General features: G+C 42.7%; 1 protein-coding gene across 1 annotated transcript; it reads right to left on the minus strand.

The window, feature by feature from the left end:
- Positions 1–4,987: 4,987 nt before the first annotated feature.
- LOC130692636 (uncharacterized protein K02A2.6-like) lies at positions 4,988–6,642 on the minus strand. Its single transcript, XM_059495639.1, has 3 exons — positions 6,496–6,642; positions 5,523–6,312; positions 4,988–5,409 (listed from the first exon to the last, which is right to left on the minus strand). Exons 1-3 carry the CDS (start codon positions 6,640–6,642, stop codon positions 4,988–4,990), a joined length of 1,359 nt encoding a protein of 452 aa, XP_059351622.1.
- Positions 6,643–25,892: the final 19,250 nt, after the last annotated feature.

The following is a 25,892-nucleotide window of genomic DNA, read 5'->3' on the forward strand; positions in this document are numbered from 1 at the left end:
AAGGCCGTTTTTCATTAAGTGGTTTTCTACTTGTATAAAAAAATGTACAAACCAAAAAGATAAAATAAATAGCTGTATTTTCTATTTTAGAGATAACTACACGAATATTTGTATTATCTTTTTGAAATTTTTGCCCTAACTATGGAATGGAATTTCCTACTTTCCGAATTACCAATCTGGTACGTGTCCAGTTTGGGTCTGCTCTCCCTTACAAGACATAATTTTGACTAAGTTATTATTTACACCAAAGGTATACACATTTGCACGCACCCACACACACACACACACTAATTTAATGAATGCACGCTAGTAATAACTTAGGCTTATCAAGGAAAATTGGTAATTAAACTCGTAGAAGCTCCGCCGGCACCTTGGGGGAAGTCTTGCTCACGTTCAGCCACCGGCAGGATGGGGTCAAACCGGACGTTCAGATATTGGTCATGGTTGGTTGGTCAGGTTCTTAAATGGAGGATCAGGGACTTTGTAGTGTTTCCCACTTAGATGCTGGAAACGTTTCTCCGCAGGAAGGGTAGCTGGCGCATTCCACTTACGCTTGGCCGCCAGATAATTTGATTTTTCTCGAGATGGTAACTAGCGCACCAAATATTTAGACTTTCCATCCTTGATACGCTTCTCGACAGGAAGAGTTGCTGGGCCATCATCTGCCCGCTTACGCTTAGCCACTGATTTGGCCAGTACCACCGTATGATTGGCAGGTGTTTAGGAAATACTAGGAGCTTTAGCCTTAGCCACTCGTTCGGACGCTACCATAGTAGAACTGACAGGCGCCTGTGAAAGAATAGGAGCTTTAGTGTTAGCCAAATTTGTATGGATACTTACCTTTTGCTCAGCCGCAGCCTCAGCCGCAGCCTTAGCATCAGCCTCAGCCTTAGCCTCGGCCAATAGTGTTTGCTGAACCCGCTTTTGCGTAGCCTCCAACACGTTTCTCCCTTCTTGCGATTGTACCCCTGCCATCCGTATGCGTATAGGATTTACGTCCCTGTATGTTTCCTCCACAGGAAGCAGTTTTCCCGGTGGTAACTGGCGCATCCTATCAGATTCTGGTTACGGCAGCATAGGTATCCATATCCCTGGCAGCCGATTTAAAGCAACCGACACTGCGAGATATGGTTGAAAGATTGGCATTTTCTTGTTAGCTTGTGAATAGTTTAGAATGTGAGTATTGAATATTGGGAGTAGGAGAGGTCTGCCTAGCTATTTGTTAGAAAGTTCAGCAATTAATCTTCGCTGCTTTAAAAACTCGGATAGACGATTGTAGGTAATGCATTCCGCATGGCGCACAGGCCATACGCGACTGTTCATCCTTGAAAAGGCCAATAAGCCCTTGCCCGTGCAGTCTGTACACAATCCGGCGACTTTAATTTAAATTGCTCATAGTCCGCCATGGCTCGGCACTCCCGCCACTCGCCTCCCCGTCAATAGGGGGTGGGATGGCCTGCGGGAGCAAGCAGGCCACCATTTTGGCGATTTACACTCAAGGACGTATTGCAGACCAAGCAAAGCCTGAGTTGGGCATACTGCAGCCAGTCTCACCTGAAGCGCACAGGTTCGTCTCGAGACTAGCCCCATTGCCGTTAGAAGTTATTTTAAATGGCTCAATGCAATTTACTTAAATAGCACGGCTACTACTTCCCGTTATAATGTCGGTTGTAATTGCGCTGTCGTCGGTTCAAATCGCGCTTCTTCCCGCTTGATGTTTTCGGCCAGCGCCACCATGGGATGATATCGAGATCTTCGGTCCTCCTAATATAGGAGAAGCAGTCCTGTATTGACGAAAAAGTTTGGGAGAGCTTCATCTTTTGGCCACCAGGTGGCCAATTTGCTATACCTTTCCCTTGTTAGCTACAGATATAGTTTCGTCTCCTGTTGTTTACTTGCTCTTTGTTTTGAGCTTTCGATCTGCCACCGTGTAGAAACTTAATGTTTAGATTGTTTGGGAAAAACTAGTCCCGAATATGATATGGAGTCTCAATGGAACTTTTCAAGTGACGGGTTGTGTTCCCTTTTCTCCTCTCTGGCGCTCTAGTGAAACAAAGAAAGGTGTATAGTGTTACCAGGATATATATATAAATATATATACATAAAACGCCTACCTCCGTTTCTTTTTCTCACTCTAACCCTACAACGACCCTATGCAGAGCCCAGCAGGGTCCGCCAACACCCCATAACTACCGTGTGCGGGTCACGCTTCCTGCCCAAAGATGCACCACCATCCCACTAAAAGAAGCCTTCTACTCGACAGCGATGAAGAATGGCCGCCAAACAACAACCTAAATGGCAATCGTTCAGCGATAAGCTTTCCCTCCTGTACTACTCAAACTGACGGACAGAAAAGCAAATTTTAGACAGATGGACATGGCCGAGCTTAAAGCCATCACCCAAGAAATTGCCGCTCAAGTAGGCCAACCGAAACTCTCTTACTGTCCAAGACGGGGCGATCTGTTCGTCTATCCCATTGACGCCGCTCAGCAACAGGCCCTATTAAATCTGTCTCAGGTGGCCAACCGGTCCATAAGCGCTGCTCTACCCAACTCTATAAACGGAAGTAAAGGCATAATCCACAGGGTCCCCACATCGGAAACAGAAGCAGGCTTACTCGAGCTTCTTGGCCTCGAGCGATTCACAAGAACAGTAGCCGGATTTAGAGAACCTTCAGGTACCGTCCTAACATTCGAACGGGCCCTTCCTTCCAGGGTAACCCTGATAGCCTTAAGCTTCCAGGTGCATACTTACTACCCGAGTCCTTTCAAATGCAACAAATGCTGGAGATTTGGCCACACCAGGAACCACTGTTCAAGTAAGGATGATAAATGCAAAAACTGCGGAGAAACCCATGCTGCCACCTACTTCTGTTCACAAAAATGCATCAACAGCAACAGCCTCAGCCATCCTTCCGACTCAAAGGAATGCCCCGCCTACACTGAAATACACTCGTTGATCAAATATGTCACGGATAACAATATATCTATCCCTGAGGCACGTGCTAAAAGGCTCACGAATTATAGCTCAGCCGTATAGAGACCTGCGACGCTTCCCGCTCAACGAAACTACTCTTCTGAAGTCGAGATCCACAAGGAAAATATCAATCAGTTAAAAGAAGACATCCAATCACTGCAAAACACCACAATCCGGAATCTACAGACTAAAGCTGACCACGCCGCCACGGATGCCGCTAAAGCCAATAAAAGAATTGACTCGTTCGAAGAAAAATTTTATGGCAGATTTGACAAACTGACGATCCTTCTCAAACGACTTCCACCCCAAAACAAGGCCGCCCATAACTCCTCTAACTCCGAATCCGAATCTAGCGATTCCTATTCTTGCCACAAAAACCCCGTCTCACAAATTTATGCAAGGATGGACTACAACCCCACACATTCACTGCACACAGAAGCAATATCGAAGAAGGATCGTAAGAAAAAAAATAAACTAAAATGACCGAACTTAGAATACTCCAATGGAATGCGCGCGGCCTCACGAAAGCCCGCCTCACGAATTCCGCAATCACTTAAGCTTAGCTTAACCCTCCATTGTCTCCTATGTGAAACCTTTTGAAACAATAAATTCAATGTTAAGTTCAGATCATATAACGTCATTAACAAACGCCCCGACAGACCAGCTGGCGGAGTACCCAGACAACACGTCTGGTTTTTTTCCGGGATAAGAGATGTCTTTTCGAAACCGTAATGTAAGACCGGAAAAAGACAGCTTTTATCAGGCCCAGACTGGTTCTTTTTTGCCAAAACGTACGGTCCGAAGAGCAATAAAAGATACGTTTTTTATCGGGTCTAAACTAGGCATATTCTACGACCTTACGCGGTTCGAAACGCTGTGAAAAAGGCGGCTTTTACTGGGCCGAAATCAGGCTTTTTAACCAAAATACACATGGTCTGAAACCACGCCTGGTTTTTTCCGGGATAAAAGCCGTCCTAAAAACCTTATATAGGACCGGAAAAAGAAAGATTTTATCGGTCTCAAACTAGGAACATTTCACGACTTTACGCGGTTCGAAACCCTGTGAAAAAGACGTATTTATGCCTTATCAAATAGTTTACGAGGATCAAGCTATTGAAATAAGTGTAAGCTAGAATAAAGAGAGTCAGGAAAACATATATATTAATTTAGCATAAGAAATGCTCAAAACAAGCATTAGTTATCATAGGACTTCAATATCAAATAATTCATTTCCTTAAAAAATTTTAAAATCATACTTAAGTTTGGAGTCTTAAAAAAATTTAGCACAATTGGTTTAATTACATTTAAGGAAACTAGGGTTTCCTTAATTTCGACTACATCTTTATGTTTTTAAAATCCTGTTTGGGATCTCTTGTCGAAAAAACTTAAGTATTTTCCTACATTTCTCTTGTCTTGCTCGGGAATACTAGTTTAATCATGTGTAAAATGGCCTAGTGGAAAGAGCATCTGATAGAGGTGCGGGAGACTCGTGTTCGATTCCATCCATGCAAATCTTTTTTCACTTTGCCTTTAATGTACGGGCGGGAAAAAAACTTTTATTGTCCCAATAAAAAACGTCTTTAGGCCCGACCAAGAGACGTCTTTGGGCCCGCGTCACGATACAAAAAACCTACCTTTGGTGGTCATAAATACCAGAATTGGTCGCCTTTCAGACCATTCTGGGACGTTTTTAATACGGTAGGCACAGTCCCGTTGACTAGGACAAAAGACGTCTTAAAGACGGAAGTGTGCTGTCTGGGTAGCCATCCTAGTCCACCAATCTATTCCATTCACCTAGCTCATCTTAATTAATACCCCCCAAGATCGAGGCTGCAGGTATCACAATCAACGCCAAGAAGTACAAGGCAACTATTAGTTACCTCCCCCCAGAGTCGTCGCCTCGATTTTCCCATTAACTCTTATTGTCACATGCAATAAACTGTAATTCCTTTCCCCAGTGACTAACATTAGTTCTAGGGAGTCCAACGCCCCAACACCTCCCTTCTAAGTTTTAAACGTATGTTTGCTTTCGAGGGTCGATTATTAGTCTTGGTGTTGGTCTGGGAATTCTACTGGAGCGGAGGCACGTTGTACTGGGAGAGGCTACAGGTTGATTTCCTGGAATCAATTGCTGTTCCTCCCTGGTCTCTTCCGTGATGATGGGTGTAGGATTGTTATTCTTCTCCCGCTCCGCTGGGACTGCAAAGTATTCGTCCCCTTGTACGGGAGTTGTCACCTGCTCCTCTTCGGCAGACATGACCGGTTGAGTTTCGTGATGTTGCGGTGTTGATTTCTCTTTGGTGTTCGTATCTTTTGGTAGATCGAACATCTGCCACAAGTCTGTCTCTGCCGTAACGTTCCCTGCCTCCTCTGACTGTGCCCTAAGGCGAAGCTGGTTTGCGTGACGAATCCATGTACCGTCAATCACTTCCACTACGTAGATCGTGCGTCCCCGTTTTCAATGATTTTTCCCGATATCCATCTAGGTCTTTGCGGACGATAATCACGGGCGTAAACTAGCTGGTCTACTTCAAAACTTTTCTCACGCGCGCAATGCTTTTTTCTGCATTGTTCTTCCATGTTCACATCTTTTTCTCCCGTTGTGTTATCTTCAAAGGTGTTCAGGCTTGCTAATGTCGATCTTAAAGGTCGGCCAATGAAGTTTTCTGCTGGGGACAGCTGATTAGGTGCGAATGGACATGGCGTCCTGCGGTAGGTAAACAAGAATGTCTGTAAAGTTTCGCCTACAGCTCCCTCTACTCTCATTTTCTTCAATGCTCTTTTAAATGTGTCGACAAATCGCTCTGCCTGTCCATTCGATTGCGAGTGAAACGGCGGTGATCTGACATGTTGGATGTTGTGTTTTTCACAAAATTCTTGGAACACTGCAGCCGTGAATTGGGTTCCGTTATCCGAAATGAGCGGATTTGGGTATCCAAATTGTGCGAAGATCTTGCGTAGTTGGAGGATCGTGGCTTCTGTAGTTGCTGAGGTCATCTCGATGATCTCTGGCCACTTAGAAAAAGCATCAACTACCACTAGGAACATTTTCCCCTTCAATGGGCCAGCAAAATCTATATGAATTCGTTGCCAGGGGCTCGTAGTTTTAGGCCACGAACTTAACTCGTTTTTAACAGAATTTTTAGCTGACTCCTGACACCTTGTGCATCTTCCCACCAAGTCTACAATGTCTTGATCGATGTTGTGCCAGTACACATAGCTGCGCGCTAACACTTTCATGCGAGTGGATCCAGGATGACCTTCGTGTAACATGGTCAACACTCGATGTTGCAAAACTTGAGGAATCACGATTCTGTGACCAAAGAATAAACAATTCTTTATTGCCGAAAGCTACTCCTTTCGGTTACGGAATGCAGCTAGCGCAGATCCTGGTTGACCCTCCTGCCAACTTCCTGTGTTCACTCCCTTTATAATTTGGGGTAACACTGGATCATTATGTGAAGCTTTTGCGATTTCCCATGCCGTGACGGGTAATGCTCGTAGTGCTTCGGCCCATACCGCATTAACATCCCGTTCAATTTTTGCGATAACCATATCTTCAGGCTGGGCCCTTTCCTTATCCATAAGACGTGAGAGTGCGGCTACTTGACCAAAGTCGGTTGTCTTCTGATATTTAATGGTGACGTCATCAGGATCAATGCCCATGGAACGACGTTTTTGGTTTTTGGTTTTTCTTTATGGCTTGGACCTGCGATGTTGATTGTTCGATCAGCTTCGCGTCTTTTTTTAACGCCAAAACCAGTTCACACTCCGCCACTAATTCATCTAGTGTCACAGTATCTGTTTGTTCCAGTTCCTTAAAAGACGTGTTCTCATCACTGAGTCTTCTGGAGATTGGAGACCCGAAACAAAGACTAAACACTTAAAGTCATCGTCTGACATCTGATTCAGTTGGGCCCTTTCGCACTTGCGATTCACCAGTGTAGAAAATGTAGCGTAATCTTGCGTGAGCGGTTTGATTACTTTGAAACAGTCGTCCCTTTTTCTGAACGTGGTCATTTTCTGTCCAAACATCTTCTCCAGGATCTCGACTGCCTCTTTCAAATTCAATTCTGCTGGCTTTTTTGGTAAGATTTTATCTACCAATCGCGGAACAGGCTGCATCAAGCTTTGTTATAAAAAATCTAGACTGGGCTTCCTGCTTCAGTTTCGATCCCTCTTGCGACATCACGTCTTCGAAGCGCTGGTACCACACATCGAATGTGTAACCATTTTCGGGTTCATACGTGAATTCTGGAATTCGCTTTGATAACGCCGATAAAATCAATTCCGATGCCGTTTCGGTCTCATCCTCCATCGTCGTATGAAGCTGGCTCAGACTTCTCAATAGAAGCTCTTCTCTCCTAGCCGAATCTACTCTTGCTTCTTCCAACAACTTCTGTTGTTGTTCAGCAAAGAGTTGCTGCTGAGCTAGTAACAACTGCGATAAATCCTCTTTTGAAAGCGCCATCACTAATTTCTTACCTCGCCAGTTTCACATGTAACTACACTTGTTGAGTAAACCTCGTTGCCAAATGTTGTGACCGTAGTTGAAGGACTTTATTTCACTGACACATGAATAATTAGACTTACAAACACTTCAAGAAGATCTTAGTTACTAACTCATTTCGGGCTTGGACTTTGGGGTTTTTTTATAGATTCTGGAGGCAACATATTAGTTACGTCCCCCAAGAGTCGTCGCCTCGATTTTCCCATTAACTCTTATTGCCACATGCAATAAACTGTAATTCCATTACCCAGTGACTAACATTAGTTCTAGGGAGTCCAACGCCCCAACAGGCGGAAACCTCAACCGCCACCATATGCTATGGGGCTCCAACTAAAGAACGAACAAATCTGGAAAGTTGATATACAGTGCGCTCCTAGAAACCCCAAATATCGCTCTCGTCACCCCACCCCAACTGGGAACTTACCGGAAGAACATCTACACTTGACCTAACATTCGCATCGGCCCCTATAGCAAGCGACTCCACAGTCACCTTAGACCCGTACCTGGGCAGTGATCTTTCTGTTGAACATCCATACAAACATCTCTCCCATAAAGCCAGCATTCTCTATAAGCTGGCAAACTTAGGCATGAGGAGTCAAACCCTTAAGTGGGTCCAATCGTTCCTCACCAGCGGATCCGTCTGTATCAAAATAGGTAGCTACATATCAGACACACGACCTATCTACAGAGATGTACCACAAGGAGCGGTACTAAGCCCGCTACTTTTCAATGTAATAATGACTCCCCCGCCCCCCACTAGGCGCACACACCCTCCATTAAGCGAACGACGTCGCAGTACTCATTCAAGGAAAAAACCCCATCGACGCAGAGTACTTGCTACAACGCTACCTCGATAAGCTCTACAAATGGGGCTTCGAGTTCCAAGCTGAAAAATCAGCCTTACTGACACTCTCACTAGCTCGTAAAACACCTCAGTACCCGCTAATATTCATACACGGGCGTCGCATTACACTGATTAAGAGGCTAAATTTCTTGGTGTCATCTTTGAGCGGGAGCTATCATGGTCAGCGCACGTCGACTCTCTGGTCAATAGCTGCCTGAAGAAACGAATGTCTATAATATACTCATTAAACATACATTCGGACCGAATACCCAGACACTGACAACACTATTCAATTCACTAATCCGCAACGAAATCTACTATGGCATCATAGTGTAAATAAGCCGACTATATTACTTTAACTTTTCTCGCTTTTGCTTCAGTAGAAAACACAAGTCTGGACATGGCAAATGCAACACCATATGCGCAGTTCAGCTGACCCAGATAAACACCTGCAGCTGACTCAAGCAGACGATACGTCATCAACATCACGCCACGTCGAACGGCACCTTTTAATTGGCTGCCGCGTGAGTGCACAAGCTTCGCCCAATCACGCCACTTTTTGCAATATGCAAAGTTCCGTGATGAACCCAGCATTTCGACGGAAATCAGACAAGTTGTTGCAGCCGTGCCGACTAGTTGCCTTAAAGCAGTTTTCCCTCGCCCTTATGAGTAGTATTGTGTAGTAGTTAATGTTTTGTGACTTAGTCTGTAAAGTCAAACTTGCTCCGATTTAACTTTATCCGCGAGACTCGTTTGATTAGTTTCCCCTTATTTCGTGCTCCCCTTTTTCGTATTGCTCGTGAGGAAGACGGTGAATCGTTCGTTTCGTATCGTTATTCTTCTTTTCTATACTCGGGTAATCACGTTAAGACCCTGTTCTAATTGTTTCTTCTTTAACTTGTTTCTCAAATGTTTCTTCTCATCTTTTGTTCTCTCGTCTTTTTAATTCTATTATCTTAGCTTATAATAAACATATACGTCATTGTGGGTAAAAGGCCTCTCGAGTTCGATTTCAATTTATTGTCTTAAATTCGTAAAGTCCATCTTCCCACACGGGAAGATGCTTTACATTATGGTGGCAGCGGTTTTTCGAACTCGATCACAATGATGGATGATGTTATTACTGGCGGAGATAAGATTCCTCATACTCCTGTAAGCACCCCACTTGTTTCCCTAACGCCAGAGGTACAGATTAACAACGACACAATTTCCAAGATAATTGATTTTGAGAAATTATCAGCTCGTGCCTTGCCTACATCAGATAAGTTTCAGAGTTGCAAAACGTCAGAGGTAGAAACCGAGGCCATTAAGAAGTCAGCTTTTCCCGTTTTGAAACATAAAATACCGAAGGACAATACTCAGTTACGTAAATTAAGATCGAATCCCGCTTACGAAGAAGTAGCTCCATTTGATAAGACCGCTATTAGGAAAATTTGGGCACGTGGTAAAACTACAGCTGCAACCACACAAAAGCCACCGTCTGTTTATGCTAGATTGGCTTCACGCTTTTCTCCTGCAAAAACACCTGTGAAAAGTGAATCAAAGACCAGTTTTCTCTCGAGCACACTTCTGAGCTTTTTCCGGAAGAAGAGCCCAGCGAATGGACGATCACCTCAACTTGAGTCTCCATCACCTATACCACGAAATTCAGAGCAACCCGGCCAGAGTATTTCCGACACCGTCGAGTCCAATTCCATCGCTGATACTAGCACTCAAGTGCCTCAAGGAGAGGGAGCTAGATTTCCAGTCGTCCGATCCGAAAGTCTGGGACCAGCTGTTCCGGCTCCTAAACGATTTCGGGCTGAGGCGCCGACCACAGGACAAACCGCAGCTGGTGACGGACGTGGAAACACCAACGATATTCCTGAAATACTTAACTGTGATACAGGAAGTGAGAGCCGGTGGGCAGATTAGGAAGACAACGCGGAAGGCAGATCAACAAGCATCCGAGCTGACGACGTCCTTTACGACGTACGCGAGGCAGTTTACAACGTTCCTGTTGGGACAGACGTAGAGCATAACCGAATTGCAGACACTCGTGCCAGCGAAGGACAAGAACCTATTCAACTTCGTTCCCAGGCAGGCGACACTCAACAGCAAGGAGGAGGGACAATACGAGTTTCTCATCCTGGAAATATCGGAATTTTAGACCCATCTGGAGGAAACTTTGTTGGACTTTCAACTGAAACTCCTAACGGACTTACTAAACTTAGTCTCGTTCCTGAGAAAGCTACAATCCATAACAAGCCTGGAACCACTGTTACCGGAACTGATATCGCTGGGCAACAAATTGAGCCAATTCCGAAGATTGAAACGGCTGTGCCACAAGCAACTATCGATCATCATCAAAGAAGTCGTCACCCAGACCGCCAAACATTTGAAACAATTGCTATCATCCATTCAGGAGAACCAGGAAGAACTGCAGTCCACTCTAGAGCATCAGTCATCACAGGAACCGACAAACAAGCGCCAGACAGGACGACTACGATTCCGAAACCATCGATACAACTAGCTGATCAAAACCTTGACGAGTCCCGACCAATTACGAACCGCGTCCCAGGCACCGCACAAACTCAGCACCGTAAAGCCCCAAACTCCTCTATAACTTTTTTTACCAACAATATGGCTTACTCTTATTCCCTACCAGAGCAGCTACAGTTCATGATTTAAACGATTTGCAAAACAACCAGCATACCTTTTCGCGATTGCAATTACTTCCTCCCTTTTCCGGTAGTCCAATTTCTCGCTTTGACTCTTGGTTAGAATCTTTTGAGAGCATAGTTGATGGGGCAGGATGGTCTGAAGGAAAAATTATTCAGATACTAGGTGCAAAATACGGATAAAGCTTTTTCAGTCATACAACACATAATCAGGAAACATCCATACAATTATAATTCCATTAAAGAAGCCTTGCTCGATCACTTCCACGGAGATGAAAATGTTGATGTTTACATTAGGAAATTCAATAAAGCCAAACGTAAACCTGGAGAAAAAATTGTAGATTATGCTCATCGTTTGCAGGAAATCTTTAAAAAGGCATATCCTGATGGTTATATGGAAAAATCTTTCGCAATTATTCTCATGCAGAAATTTATTGAAGGATTAGATTCAACATTGCAAGCTAAGGTCAGATATAAGGAATTCAGAGATTTTCACGAGCTCGTAGCAGCAACTCGCGTTTATGCCGTTCGGCTGGAGGCCTTGGAAACAGACCATGAGAAGCATGAATTTGTTAGGGCAATTGACGAGTCATTTAGCACGAAAGATTCGGAATTAAAAGAACCTAAACAAATGTTAATTGACCAGAAAGAAATTGTAAGCAGCGTCGTTGCCAATATTCGCCATAGCCATTAGCAAGAGGATAATCCAAAGTTGGATAAAGACGAGATTAAGGATGTTCTTCACGAACTCACACAAGCTGTAAAGCAACTCCAGCAAGTTAGGAAAGATTATTCTCCTGCTCCACCAGGCGCTCCCTATAAGAAACAAGTTTCATTCCAATCGAATGACGCTAATCAAAATAGGAACTGGAGGCCTCCACAGCATCGCCCCAATAATAATTCTAGTTCTTACCAATACCAACCTGCTTGATTTCCAGGTAGACCTGCGCCAGCCACAACCTCCTACTCGGGGCCACCTAATAATAATAATTATAACAGATCCGATAAGCAAGTAATAACTTGTAATTTTTGCGGTTACCGTGGCCACACGCAGTCCAATTGTCGTCAATTTCAGCGTCAGAGTCTTGAACAGCCACAGCCTCCCATCTGCTACTCTTGTCGTGAGATTGGTCATAGATCTAATAATTGTCCAAAATTTAAAAGCTCCCAAACACCTAACATTCCAGGTCCCCCTCGGCGTCAGGGAAACCAGTAGCTATATACTGTAGCTTCGGGTCAGTTGATAACGAGCCTCATATTAAAACCCGACAAGTCGCCAAATTAACCACTATTACGAATGAATCGTATTATTCATGAGAGATTATTTAATAAGTTACCCCCTAGAGGTCAGGTGATCTGCAGTCAGCTTGATTTCGATTTATATGATGTAGGGGAGAAGAAATTACATACGCTGGGAAGAGTTATTTTACCCGTACGATACGGAGAAGCAGTTTTTAAGCAAGAATTTATTGTTACTAATGGTGTTTCTGAAGACTGTATCCTTGGATGAGATGCAATCCAGAAGCACGGATTTCGGCTTGACGGAGAAGCCAGGAGCATTTACCTAGCGAGGGATGAGCAGGGATCAGCCATCTCTGGGTGCATTTTAGCGTCAACCTTTTGTAAAGTTTCCAGATCCCGTGTATTTGCAGTGAGTTGCCGAAACAACTCCGCCTTACAAGCTACAAAATATGCAGTATTTATACTACTACAGAACACAAATATTGAAGGTAAAGTGGGAGGAGATACGTTCACTTTCACTTGTGAAACGCTCGAGGGATGTAATAGGTGTGGCTCCTTTTGGTTAGCCTTTGGGCTTGTTACATTCCTTCCCCTCTTCGATAATAAGAATTGGTCCTCCAATTTGCATTTTCCGTCACCGACTACAGTTGTTGCTATGGTTGAATAATAAAACTTGTTCCTTCACCTAAAATTTAAGAAAAAGCGTTGAATGTGATTTTAAAAAGATTGTTGGCGTATTGTCTTTTTTCTTTTCTTCTTTTATTCTTGCTTTTCTTTCTGCTCGGTATAGCGGCTATGTTGATTATGGCTTGTTCATTTTCCTCACGGCTGTATTGTTGGTGTTCCTTTCTTTTGGTTTTAGTCAGGGATTTACTGTTATGTTTTAGTTCCCATTTTTGGAATATGGTTTGCGCTCTTGTGCTGCATGTTTCTGATCCAGCCGGGTGTCCATGGGAGTCTTTTATCCCTGCATCTGCTCCGTGTAACAGTAAAATCTCGATAATGTCGATTCGGTTGAATCCGGTTGCTATTGTAACGAAGCCAAGTAGACATCTTCAACATATACTTCTTCTTCACATCTTTATTAATCATCAAGGGTGAACATATTAATTGCACCACAACATACGCAGCGCGGCTGACCTAGATGAACACCTGCAAGCTAATTCACGCAGACGATACGTCACCAATATCACGCCATATTGAACGCGTCTTTTGATTGGTTAACCGCGTGAAGCCTACAAGCTCCTCCCAATCACGCCACTTTACAAGATGCAAAGTTTCTTGGTTAACCCAGCATCTGAGGAAGATCAGACTGGAACTTGTAGCCGATTCAAGTAGTTGAACGAAAGCATTTCTCTTACTTTCTTAATGTTATTGTGCTTGAAGTTGTGCCTTTTACTTAACATTTATTCGCAGAGTCAGTCCAGTAAAATTGTTTAGACTTACTCGCGGCGATTCGATTGTCTAGTTCCATTTATTTTGAACTATTGTTTGTGTATCGCTCTCGTGGAAGTTGCGTATCACGTTCGCTTCGTGTCGTTTTTCTTCTCGTTCCCTATACGTGTGATCACGGTAACCTCCAATTATATTTGTTTCTTTTAACTTGTTTCTTGAATGTTTCTTCTTCTTCTTTGTTCTTTGTCTTTTCTAACTCTTATGTCTTTGCTTATAATAAACACATACATCATTGTGGGTAAACGCCTCGAGTTCAATTTACATTTTATTGTCTTAATCCGTAAAGTCCATCTTCCCACACGGGAAGATGCTTTACATTATGTGTAAGGCGGTTTCGCCTGCGTCGTCTTGTTGGTTGATATTGTAACGAACGATCGACGTCAGAGCCGTTTATTTGGAAATCAAAGAGAATTGACTACAGAATAACTAGGAATAAGGGAAACAAAGGTTTTATACGTAAGAGTAACTAAGACGGAAGGCCCCCGATTCAGCCGAGTGGTCTTCTTTTATGCCATAGTTGGGCGTTTTCTCCTGTTCTAGGGATTTAAGTAATTGGATGATAACCTTCCTGTGACATTTAATAATCATTAGTTTATCTAACTTTCGGGAGTTAACCACGAGATAAATTCTATAGGTTGCATAACCCTACGACTGCTGTGCGTTACATCCCCCCTCTCAGACTGCAAATCGTCCCGATTGCAATACAATTTTAGCACAACCCAAAATAACTATGTTATTTTCTAATTATTTGAAAGAAACATTCATGTTGGGGTTACTCTATGCAATTTCCTATTTCTATTGATAACATTTGGAACATTTTCAATATTTAGTCTAAATATACGTTTTTGTGAAAAAGTTTTCAAAAAGAACATTTTAATAGTAGAATTTCTAATTCTATATCAAAAGAAATATTTTTCTTTCTATTTCTCTATGCTTATATTATAGGAACACTCAAATTTAAAATAGGAAAATAAAGTTTAAGAATCAAGAAGAGGGAAAAAAAAATTTTATGACGTATGAAGAACGTTTTACAGCTGCTCTTCAACTTCCTCTTCGTGTTTTTTCAGTTGACTTTCGAGTTCGTTCACTCGTTTATTCAGGTTTGACAGAACGACTTTGTTTTGTCGTCTACTAAGGAATAGTGCTATTGCCAAGCTGAGAAACAGTGTGGCCATCCCTTCGAAATTATCGCTGCATTCGAAGGGATATCGGACGTTGATTGTACGTTTGGCGTTCTTTCTTTCTTTTTCTTCTTCTTCTATTATCCGTGAATGTTCCCCCATAAGGGTAACGCGGCTTTGTATTGAGGCCTTGCTTATTGTCTGAGGCCTATTTTCCATTTTCTTGTCTCTGGCTCTGCCGTTTCCATATCCCGCGTTTCATACTCTTGTGGAATAAGGTCTGCATTTTCGAATTCGGATAGCGGCGGTAGTGTAACGTTGTTCAACGAATGCTTAACGATCTTTTTGAAGCTTGCTTGAAAAATCCAATGTTCTGTGTACGCCGTACATGTTGCTGGTACTTCAAACACATCGAAAGGTTCACGTTTAATCACTGTGTTAGTTTTTCCTCTGCTATTTGGACAAGTTATTGTTATTGTCATTTCTTGTGCTGAGGTGTATCCCCATTTTCGGTGTCCCAGGTACACAGTTTGTTGTCCTGTCCATGGAGATAATTTTGTTGAGCATTGTACGCGGCTTCTTTTTACAACTTTTAGAAACATTGCCATTGCGCAGCTTGGTTCCCTATGCCTTTTGTTAACTGCTCTGCTAATAGGGCAAATTGATGTAGTTGTTATCATGCAGCGATGTGCTTCGTGTGTTGACAATTCGGTAAGCGCTTGTCTATCGTTTGCCACAGCTAAGAAGGCCGGTAACGGATGAAATTGTGCCCCTTGGGTGGCGTTTTTCGTTGGTCTTGGCAATCTTATTACCTCGTATAGTGTGAATCCAAATGGGAACTCGAACACGGGTAAGTGAATGAAAATTCTTAAATTGTCTTCAACTGCTACGAACCTCTTTCCTCTAAGGGCCTTGTATCTGCTTCCTCTGATTGTTCTTGATCTGGAGCATTGGCAGATGCTTCTTTTTCTGGCCCCATATTTTGGTTTTCCTGAAATTCTTCAGAAGGCACTTGATTTTTGGTACACTGCGCAACACTAGTCATGTCAATGAATGGTTTCATTCGTTCGACATGCACAATTTCCGTTTTTGGCGATTTGCCTAATCGAAGCTCGTAGTTGCTTTGCGTTGTTTGTCTCACCACTGTATAGGGTCCAAACCAACGATGTAGAAGCTTCTCTGATTTGCCCACTCTTCTAATGGGTTTGTAGACCAGTACCTCTTCATTTGGTAGGTACACTGTTGCTTCTCTACGATTTTCATCGTACATTTCTTTTTGCTTTTGCTGCACTGAGGCGGCTCTGGTTTGTACTTCTAGTCGAGCCTGCTGCAGACGTTGAATCGCCCATTCCGATGAATCACGATTTTCAGGTGGTGTCGGATTTGGGTCTGCGTTCAACGTTACGTCTATCGGAAGTATAGCTTCTCTTCCGTAGACCAAGTAGAATGGAGTTTTCCCCGTAGTTTCGTGCCGGGTTGTGTTGTAGGCGACTGTTACGAATGGTAACGACTCGTCCCAATCACGATGGTCAAAACTCACGTACATGGACAACATGTCTGTCAATGTATGGTTTAAACGTTCCACTAGTCCGTTGGCTTGCGCACGATAAGTGGTCGTGGTGCGATGATTCGTCTCCAACGCTTGCACTACTTTTTGTGTCCCTTCAGCAGTAAAACAGCGGCCTTGATCTGTTGTTAATTGACGTGGTGCTCTATGTCTTAACAAGATACTTTTCACTAGGAAATACTACCGTACCCACACAAGGGTACGGTAGATTCTTTGTCTTCCTCTGCATCTGTCGACACTATTCCGCCCGAAGCTGGTTCATCTTGTTCTTCATTTCGTGGAACCTTTCTTTCATCCCTTTTGGCTGGTCTTCTCTCGTCTCCTTTAGGAACATCTGGCTTTTTATTCTCTTGCTTTAGATCTGTTCGACAAATGCGTGCGATGTGTCCTGCCTTTCCACAACGATGGCAAATCGGTTTTCCATCCGTCGTTCGTGATCGCTTAGACTTATCCCTTCCAGCCCAAGGCTTGCTAGGCTTAGAAATTCGTCTCATCTCTTCTATTTCTGCCTTCAATTCTAATACCAGATCTCGAAAATCATCTTTTCTTTCCTCTTTGGGTGGCGGTCTTTTTCCATCAGGGTCAAGCATGCTCACTACCCAATCTGATCGAGCAGCAACTTCCAAAGCTTCGGTGTGAAGTTTTAGCGCTGCCAAGAATTCTTGGGTCGTCGCCGGGTTGACGACCCACATTTTTTCCAACAAAGTAGGTTTCAATCCTTTGAATAGGTAATCTACTTTCGCCTCTTCTGACATTCTTGGATCTACCTTGCGGCACAAATCGATGATGTCATAGAAATAGTCTTCTCCTGGCTCTTCAATTCCTTGCTTACGCTGTCGTAGTTTTTCTTCTTGATAACGGGTGTAGTGCTGCGGTTAAAATTCATGAAGGAATCTCGTTCGCAAGCCTACCACAGCGGGAGCAGCTTGGACTCCTGCCGCTGCGTCAACTGCTGGCGTATCCTCCCATTGGGTATATTCCCCAGCAGAGAGGAACCATTTTCTAGTTTCTTCTAGGGACATTCCGAAGTTTTCTCGCTTCTCTTCGTCTCCCCACCGGTTGTGCGCGGCAACACTTTCGTAACGCTCCAACCAATCTGTAGCGTCTTCATTTTTCTTCCTGTAGAAGATCGGTGGCTCCCTATACTTCATTTTCAGAATAAGCTGTCGTTGAGCCATGGCTGGTCTCGTGAAACTTCAAAATTTTCACCTTCGTCTCCTGATTCTGCAACCGATGACTCACTTGATGAGACTGTTGGGGCTTTTTCTATCCCTTCATCGAATGATTCGAACCTGTCTTGTTCAGGTGGGTAGATGGAAGTACGTCTTTTTACCGTCACTTCCTCACACGATTCGTCTTGTTCGACAATCGACTCTTCCCCAAAACCACTATCCCTTGTTCTCTTTTGAAGCACAAGTTTTCGAAATCCACACCGTGGTGTTGATTTTGCACTTGACCTTCCGATCGGGTTCAAAGATTCCGCTCCATAACTTGAGACGGAATGACCGATCTCTTGGCCCTTCTACTCTCCTTCTCGACGCTTTCCTTCGTTGACTCCTTCGGTCTCGCTCCTGTTTCACTTTTCTTACTGCGTCCCTTCAGTTCACTGACGGGCGACGCTTCTAATCCCTTAATTCGCTTACTTTTCCTAGTCTCACTAGGATTCATCTATCCCTAACAATTTCCAAAATTTACGGGCCCTACGGTAGGCTCTAATTAACAAGGAAAAGCAAAAGACCACTTACTCGTGAATCTCAAAAATAGACAAGAAACTTGGTTAGATCTGTGGTCCTATGCCCAAGCAATTTAAGGTAGTTATATCAGCTGGTCACACTTTCCAAGGACCTCTCAACAGTACCTGCATCCGAGTCTCTTTCTTAACGCTAGATTCACAGATAACTTGGTCTTACCTTGCTTTACCAAAATGGCCTACCTTGCATCTCCACCATTTAACGGACGATCGACGTCAGAGCCGTTTATTTGGAAATCAAAGAGAATTGACTACAGAATAACTAGGAATAAGGGAAACAAAGGTTTTAAACAACTTTGATACGTAAGAGTAACTAAGACGGAAGGCCCCCGATTCAGTCGAGTGGTCTTCTTTTATACCATCGTTGGGCGTTTTCTCTTGTTCTAGGGATTTAAGTAATTGGGTGATAACCTTCCTGTGACATTTAATAATCATTAGTTTATCTATCTCTCGGGAGTTAACCACGAGATAAATTCTATAGGTTGCATAACCCTACGTCTGCTGTGCGTTACAATATTGATGATTCTCTTTGCGTAAATTTGGGTGGCCAGATCTTCTAGGCCATACATGGCTAAATAATGCAGAACGGTTCTGCAGTCAGGTGTTGCAATGTTGACGTTAGTTGGTGTTCATATTAACTTTGCACATTCTTGGTTTTTGTGTGAGATTACCAACATTAAGGGGGTTTATCCGTTATAGTTGCGAGCTGTAAATACGCAGTTGTTATGTAGGATTCTCAGAAACAGTAGATCATTTTCGGCCGCTGTGATATGGCCAATTGTTTTGCCGTGATAGAGTATCTCCGGGTCTGCTCCGAAGGATAGTAGAAGATAGGTGTTGTCGTATCTACATCTTCGTACGCTGGTGTGGAGTAGTGTCTGTTCCTCTTGGAATCTTTCATTGAGGAATGTGGCCATCTTCTGTCTTGGCCAACCCTGTTGTGTTTTGAATTTGTTTTGGATGCACCTTCTTACTACCTGCATTGGAGCTCCCATCATTGTTAATGAAAGTTTTCCGTTTTCTAAGTCTATCATGGCTTGTCTTCGTAGTTGGATTTTTTCTGCTCGCTCCGCTGATATGGATGCCATTGTTTTCATCCGACAGTTTTTGCATGATTCCTTTTCCCTCTGTTGGTCGTCCGGCTTGTTCCTTTTTTGGGGAGGCTCACATTGAAGGTAGGTATCACTGTCATATCCTAATATAAAATCAACACTGTGTTGGCTTTCCATATCAGGTTCTATTCCACTATACGCCGTTAATCCTTCGTTTTCATCATCAGTTGATTCACTGTTGTCATTTACTACCTCTTTATTTCCGTAAAATTCGTTCTTTTCCGTTTCTATTCCATTCCATCCCATGTATTGTACTAGTTGCTTGTTTTCATCCGTACTTTTCGGACTTTCTTTTGCTCTGCATTCTGATTGGCTATCTTCACTTTTGGTGTCCTCGATGGTGATCAGTTCCATTTTCCTGGGGATGATGGTACCTTTACAGTCGTAAATTTTTGTGGTGAAATTGTTTGCCATTTTGAGATGAGTTAATGTGATGCACACTCTGAATTGTAAAACTTTGTTGAATTTATGCCGTTGAAACACTGGGAAGAGTTTCGCATATTTGCAAACCTTTCAAAGTTTGTCGCGTTGCTTTTTCTTTTCCCTTAAGTTCTTTATTCTATGTTCTTAATTTAATAACAAGTTTTCGTGCATTTAATTATGTTCTCTTTTCTGTTTTATCCCCTTTTTTGGGTAAGTTTGGTTATACGTCTTGTGTTGCGTTGACATTTGGATTTATCGTAGTGCGAGTCAATGACAATCCTGTTTGTATTTGAACTTTCTTTATTCCTTTTTTAGTCGTTGTCGTTTCTTATAGAGATTTCATTGTACTTCTTGAGTTAGTTTTCTTCGTTCTTTCGTGGAGATTACTGCTTATTTCTGTTGCTCTGGTTTTGAGTTTTATTTTTTTTTTCGATGGAGCCATTCGAATATAAATATGTTTTTCAGTATCTCTCTCTGGTTGATATAGCAGTGTGGTGTGTTGATCATTCCATTTTTTCTTCTCCCGAAAGCCTTTTCCGGAGGTTCCGTTCGGAAGATCAGAGCTTTTTCCTCAACATTTTTCGAATGGCCTTTGATATGCCGGATGCTCCACCACGTGATTTCGGGTATAAGCGCCCTTGGATTAATGATTATTATTATCTGTAAGTTTTTTTTTTTATTTTTTTTTATTTTGTTTGTTCGTTGTAGTAATAATCTGATTTCTTTCAGCAACCATCTTGGGTACGCACGTTACCGCGATGTCTATCCTTTGAGGTTCGCCCAGTTTCTTTGGTGGCTGGAGCCTGAGGATGATATTTCTCACCCTACTCCAACGTCTTCTCGGTTGATGCGGGAGCATCTCCAAGAAGAACATGAAGATCGGTTGGCGATAACACATGTTGCGCAGATTTACAATTATCTACTCTATGGCGATCCTCTTCCCGAACGTGATTCCGCGGACGGATGATTATATTTTCCTTTGTTTGTGTTATTATTTGTTTTTGTTTGTAGTTTAGTTGTTAGGAGGAAATACAAAATTGTTATTCGAGTTTGTGTGTTTGTTTGTTTTACTATAAAGTTTTTGAAGTATTGGATAGTTGTACGTGATGGGAATTTTTTTTTTTTTTTTTTTTTTTTTAGATTTAAAATGATAATCAACTAAATTGTTAAAGTTTTTAAATTCTGGTAAGTGCGATATTTACTTGGAAGGTGCTACTTTATTATGGAATTGCCTAACTTGTAAACGGATGATTGTTAATGGACTTTCACTTTCCATGACCTTGGGGGTTGTAGTGGTTGTTGAAGTTGAAGATATTTAATAGTTGTCGTAGGCCTAGTATTAGTGGTAGGTTTAGGGCTTGTTGACGTGATTATTGGTTTTGTAGTTGTGGATGGTTTTGTTGATGTTGTTGTTATACTGGGTTTCGCTGTTCTTTTATGTGTTATTGTCGGTTTGTTGGCTGCTGTGCTTGTAGTTGGCTTAGTTGTTGTCGTGGTTTTTACCGTTGTTTTTGTAGTTGTTCCCAAGGTTGTTTTTATTGTGGGCTTTGTAGTCGTCGTAGTGCTTGTCGTTGTTGAGGATTTTTCTGTTGGCGTGGCAGGTGGAGTGGTCAAAATTTTGTTCTTTTCTGATTGGTTTTTGATCCCCCTTTGCATTAGTGGCGGTATAGATGGGAGTGTTTTCCCGACCAATGACTGTTGAGTATGTAGCGCTATAATGGCTGCCGCTGAAAGTGTCCTTATTTGATGTGGGTTGCGATATTCAAAGCTAAAGTGTTGTTTTTTATTGGAGCTGTGACAATGCCCCAGGCTCTGTTGACATGAGTTGTCCTGTGTGTTCGTATGTGCCCCAGATTGAGCTTGTGTTGGCGCATTCCTGGAGGACGAGCATTGTTTTGTCGGCTTTTATACAGTTGTTCTTGTTGAAACGTCTGGTGGTGAAATCAGAGGTATATTCGAAAGCTTGTCCTCGTTCTGTTGTTCTGCTGCAGTTAGCAACTGTAGTTTGTGATCGCACCAATGGGTCGTTACTGGTTACCAGTGTTCTTAGTTCTTCTTGACGTTTGGTCCAATCCGTGTCGCATTCTTCTAGTGTCATCTGTTTGTTTATTCCGTGATGAGTCAGACACTTTTCACTCGGTGCTTTCCCATTTTTCAACAATCCCCAGGCAGTCATGTCCCAGATTATATTTCCGCTGCCGTGATTAGTTTTTAAAATTTCTCCGAATATCGGCGAATTAATCGTGGTTGTGATTGCATTTCGTTGTTCTTGCTGAATTTCCTGCATTTAAGCTAACGTTGTTTCCGGGAAATTTTCTATGATGTCAGGATTTGTGTTCAGTTTACAGTTTCAAAGATCCATTTTTGTGTTACGCTTGTTTTGTCATCTCTGCATTCTGTTAGTATGATAGTTTGGTATGATCCTAGTGTGATACAGAGATACGATTCTTGTGAAATTAATTGATATTTTTTGTTGATTTAGGATCCATCGTGTTGGGACTTCCGAACATTTGGCAGCAATCAGTCGACCTGCTTCTCCTTCCGTGATACAGATATTGCTGTTCTGGACTCGTATTGTTTGGTCAACGATGTATTCGAACTCTGATCCTAGTGGAACTGGATCATCGTTTTTGAGACGAAAGTGAGCAGTTAACTGGTTGCTTTCGTCAGGTTTGTATACTATGTATATCGTAGCGTTGTAATTAACAGCCCGGTCTTTCTCTCCGATTCTGATATTGTTGATATCCCATTCTTATTGATCCCCAGGCGTACGAAATGCTGTAAAGACGTTTGCCTGACTCGCCGAGAGGAGTGTTGAGCAAGAATGTAACCTCCTGTTGAATGGATCGTTTCCGTTTGGTTAACTGGAGTTCCCTGTAGTCCTTGCACACCGATGTATCCAGGTGAGTATTCTGCATGCATGTATTTATAGTTGTTTTGAACATCTCATACAGTTTTCTCGTAGTTTCGGTTGGTTAGATTAGGTATGTGAGCGGTATACCCACAACTTTGTATCCTTGTGGTGTTATGTCCCGATCTGGTTTGTTGAGGAATGTAATCTCGATCTGTCGATTGGTGTGGTAGAGACGGCTGGTGTTTTCGTGTTCTGGCATTCTAGGAAGTTCTAAGTATCCATCTCCTTTAAGCAGTGTTTGTGTGTACGAATTGTTTGTTGTTCTATCTCCCCACACAATTGTATTCTGATTCTGGATGAAGTGTTCTTCTTGTTGTGTTGTGTTCAAAGGTCCGAAAGGGCTTTCAATTGGATCGTCTGGTTTTTCCTGCCGTAGCGTGATTCGTTCTGCTACACAGTTGAGGGTATGGTATTGTTTTATGGCATACCATAGCCCTTCGCCTGTCGGAGTGGCTGTGAAACTCAGTCCTGCTGGTTCGGTCTGCATGTTGTTATCGCCACACTTCTTGTCGCCACCATTCTACAGCATTCCAGTGGGGTCATTAGTTTAGTTTCTTGTGAATATATTGTGTCGAAAGATCCGATCCAAAATGATCCAGTTATTTTCTTCGTTTTTATCCATTGCCTGCTGGTCCAGCCTTTCCAAGAAGCTGCTGGTTTCTGTGTCGTTTTTAAAGTGTACAACGTGGGTATTCTGGGTAAGTGAGCTGTATCTGATTTTTTGTTGTTGCAGTAATATGGTGCCTCTATATCTAAAATTCGTCTGGTCTTTACGTTCTTGCAGTCGCATACGGTTGAATAGATGGGATATGTGAATGGAATGATGGTGAGCAATTGGATGAGTAATAGTATCAGTTCCATCTGCGAAAAGAAAATTTGTATGTTTAGAATCTCGATACTTCGTGGCGTTGCCGTAAGTTGTATCGTGGATTCGTCATTCTAGTGCGTGCAGGATTATCTGGTATGGGACCGGGGATATTTGGTGCGATGATAACACAATTCTCCGTCTCTGCTGTTTGACGTATACGCGCTCTAGGGACAGGCCTTCTTACGTTGTTATATAAGTTTTTTCTTGGCCTTCCTGGTCTTCGTCTTACTGTTTCATTCCTCGGTTGGTGTGGTGCACAACATATTCTTTCTGATCCTTGGTTTCCGGGGACGTATAGTTTTTTAGGTATAGTTAGTTGACGTGTACTATCGATTTCAGTCTTGCATTGTCTGTGTTCTCAATCTCGTAAGTGAGATCTGAGAAATTTCTGATGATTTTGAATGGCCCATTCCAACTGTTGATGAATTTTCCGGCAGTTGGTGGGGCTTTCAGTAGCACAAAGTCACCGATGTTGTATTTGATTGCTTTTGTTCCTTTGTCGTAATATCTTTTTTGTTTGGTCTGCGCCCGAAATAGGTGTTCCTTCGCTAGTTGCTGAGTCTTCTTCCATTGATGTGAGTACATTACACTGGTGTCTTCGTATTTTTCGTACCGTCTATCTATTTTAATGTCGTTTGGGATCACCGGTTGTCTCCCGAAGAATAGAAAGAATGGGTTTTGCTGCAGTGTTGATTGCTTCGCTGTGTTGTAAGCAAAAGTGACAAATGGTAGATATTTGTCCCAATTTTCTGGTTCGTCCGTTACGTAGCAAGCTAGCATGTCACATAGGGTTCTGTTAAATCGTTCTACTAATCCGTCTGTTTGGGGGTGTTATGCTGTTGTTCTGATTTGTTTGATTTTGAATAATTTGCAAATATCTTGGATTAAGCTCGACAGGAAGTTAGTCCCTTGATCTGTTAGTACGACTTCGGGGTATCCATATTTTGTGTAAATATCCTTAACCAAGATGTTAGCAATTGTTTGGGCAGTCTGATCTCTCATTGGTACTGTAAAAGCAAAACGACTGGCGTAATCTGATAGGACTAAAATATACTTATGTCCCTTTGTGCTTTCTTGAACGGGACCCACAATATCCATCGTAAGTCTTTCCCACACCCTTTCGGCTGGGGGCATAGGTTGCAATGGTGCTTTACTTCCTCCCGCAGCCTTGCGTTTTGCGCATTTAAGGCAATTTTTGATGTGTTCTGTTACGTTTTGTCGCATGTGTGGGAAGAAGTATTGCTCTCGTAGTCTGGCTATTGTTTTTTCTATTCCTAAATGCCCTGCTAACATGTGGTCATGATTTGCTCGTAAGATCCTTCCGACTGACTCCCTTGGGACTACTAACTTTCCTTGCCTATCTGTTAATAAACCTTTCTCGTTGATTATAAAGCTGCTTCTAGAACTGTTACTTTTCTGATCTTCTTGTATCTTTATCCTTAGTTTTTGGCAATATTGATCTGCTTGCTGCCCTTCTAGCCATTTGTCTTCTCGCCAAGACCTTTTACTGTCACTTCCAATTTCTCTTTCAAAACCTTCGTTTTCTGTTTGATGATTTTCCTTTTCGAAACTTTCGCTTTCGGTCTGACTACTTTCGCTTTCTCTCTCCAGTTTCCTTAAGCTTTCCATTTGTAGTTTGATTTTTAATCTTTCAATTGCTTTTCGATCTCTTTCATGCTCTTTTATGACAATTTCTTTTTCCTCTTGCCCTTGTTTCTACTCTTGCTAGTGGCACTATAGGAATACGGCTTAGGGTGTCAGCATTTTGGTGCGATTTCCCAGGCCGGTATCCGATGACGATGTCAAATTCTTGTAGTTTGAGTGCCCATCTAGCTAATCTTCCTGCGGGTTCTGTCTTGCTCATTAACCATTCTAAAGGTCTATGATCGGTAAATACGGTAAATCTACGTCCGTATAGATATGTCCTAAATACGTCAATTGCGTGGATGATTGCGTAACTCTCTTTCTCTGTGGTTGACCACTTGGCCTTGCGATCGTTCAGATGTTTAGAGCTATACGCGATGACGAATTCCGCGCCGTCTGATTCACGGGGTTCCTGTACGTCGGACTCCGCTGAATCCGCTGATTGGGGTAGAGTCTGCATCTGAGCCAAGACTGCTCCTATTCCATATCCTGAAGCATTTGTGTAGATGATAAATTCGCGCGTGAAATCTGGATACCCAAGGATAGGTCTAGTTATGACACAGTTCTTGATGCAGTCGAAAGCGTTCTTTTGTTCCTCTCCCCATTTCCACTCGGCTGATTTTCTCGTTAGCGCTGTCAGTGAGTGGGCTTTATCAGCAAAAGCCTGGATGAATTTTGCCAGACCTAAAAATGAGCTAAATTCCTTCACGTTTTTGGGAGCGGGGTATTCGATGATTGCTTCTAATTTTTTCGTACTCGGTGTTATTCCTTTTTTCGAAACAATGTATCGGCGGGGCGGGGGTGTT

This window comes from Daphnia carinata, chromosome 6 (assembly GCF_022539665.2).
Source record: "Daphnia carinata strain CSIRO-1 chromosome 6, CSIRO_AGI_Dcar_HiC_V3, whole genome shotgun sequence".
Taxonomy (NCBI): Eukaryota; Metazoa; Arthropoda; class Branchiopoda; order Diplostraca; family Daphniidae; genus Daphnia; species Daphnia carinata.

What these genes read in the sequence shown, in the direction of transcription:
- LOC130692636 (XM_059495639.1), bottom strand. Translation starts at nt 6,642, where the DNA reads ATGGGCATTGATCCTGATGACGTCACCATTAAATATCAGAAGACAACC. An exon ending in TTGAACGGGATGTTAATGCG is followed by an intron (nt 6,313 to 6,495) that starts GTATGGGCCGAA and finishes TCGGCAATAAAG; the next exon opens with AATTGTTTATTCTTTGGTCA. An exon ending in CAGAAAAAAGCATTGCGCGC is followed by an intron (nt 5,410 to 5,522) that starts GTGAGAAAAGTT and finishes CGATCTACGTAG; the next exon opens with TGGAAGTGATTGACGGTACA.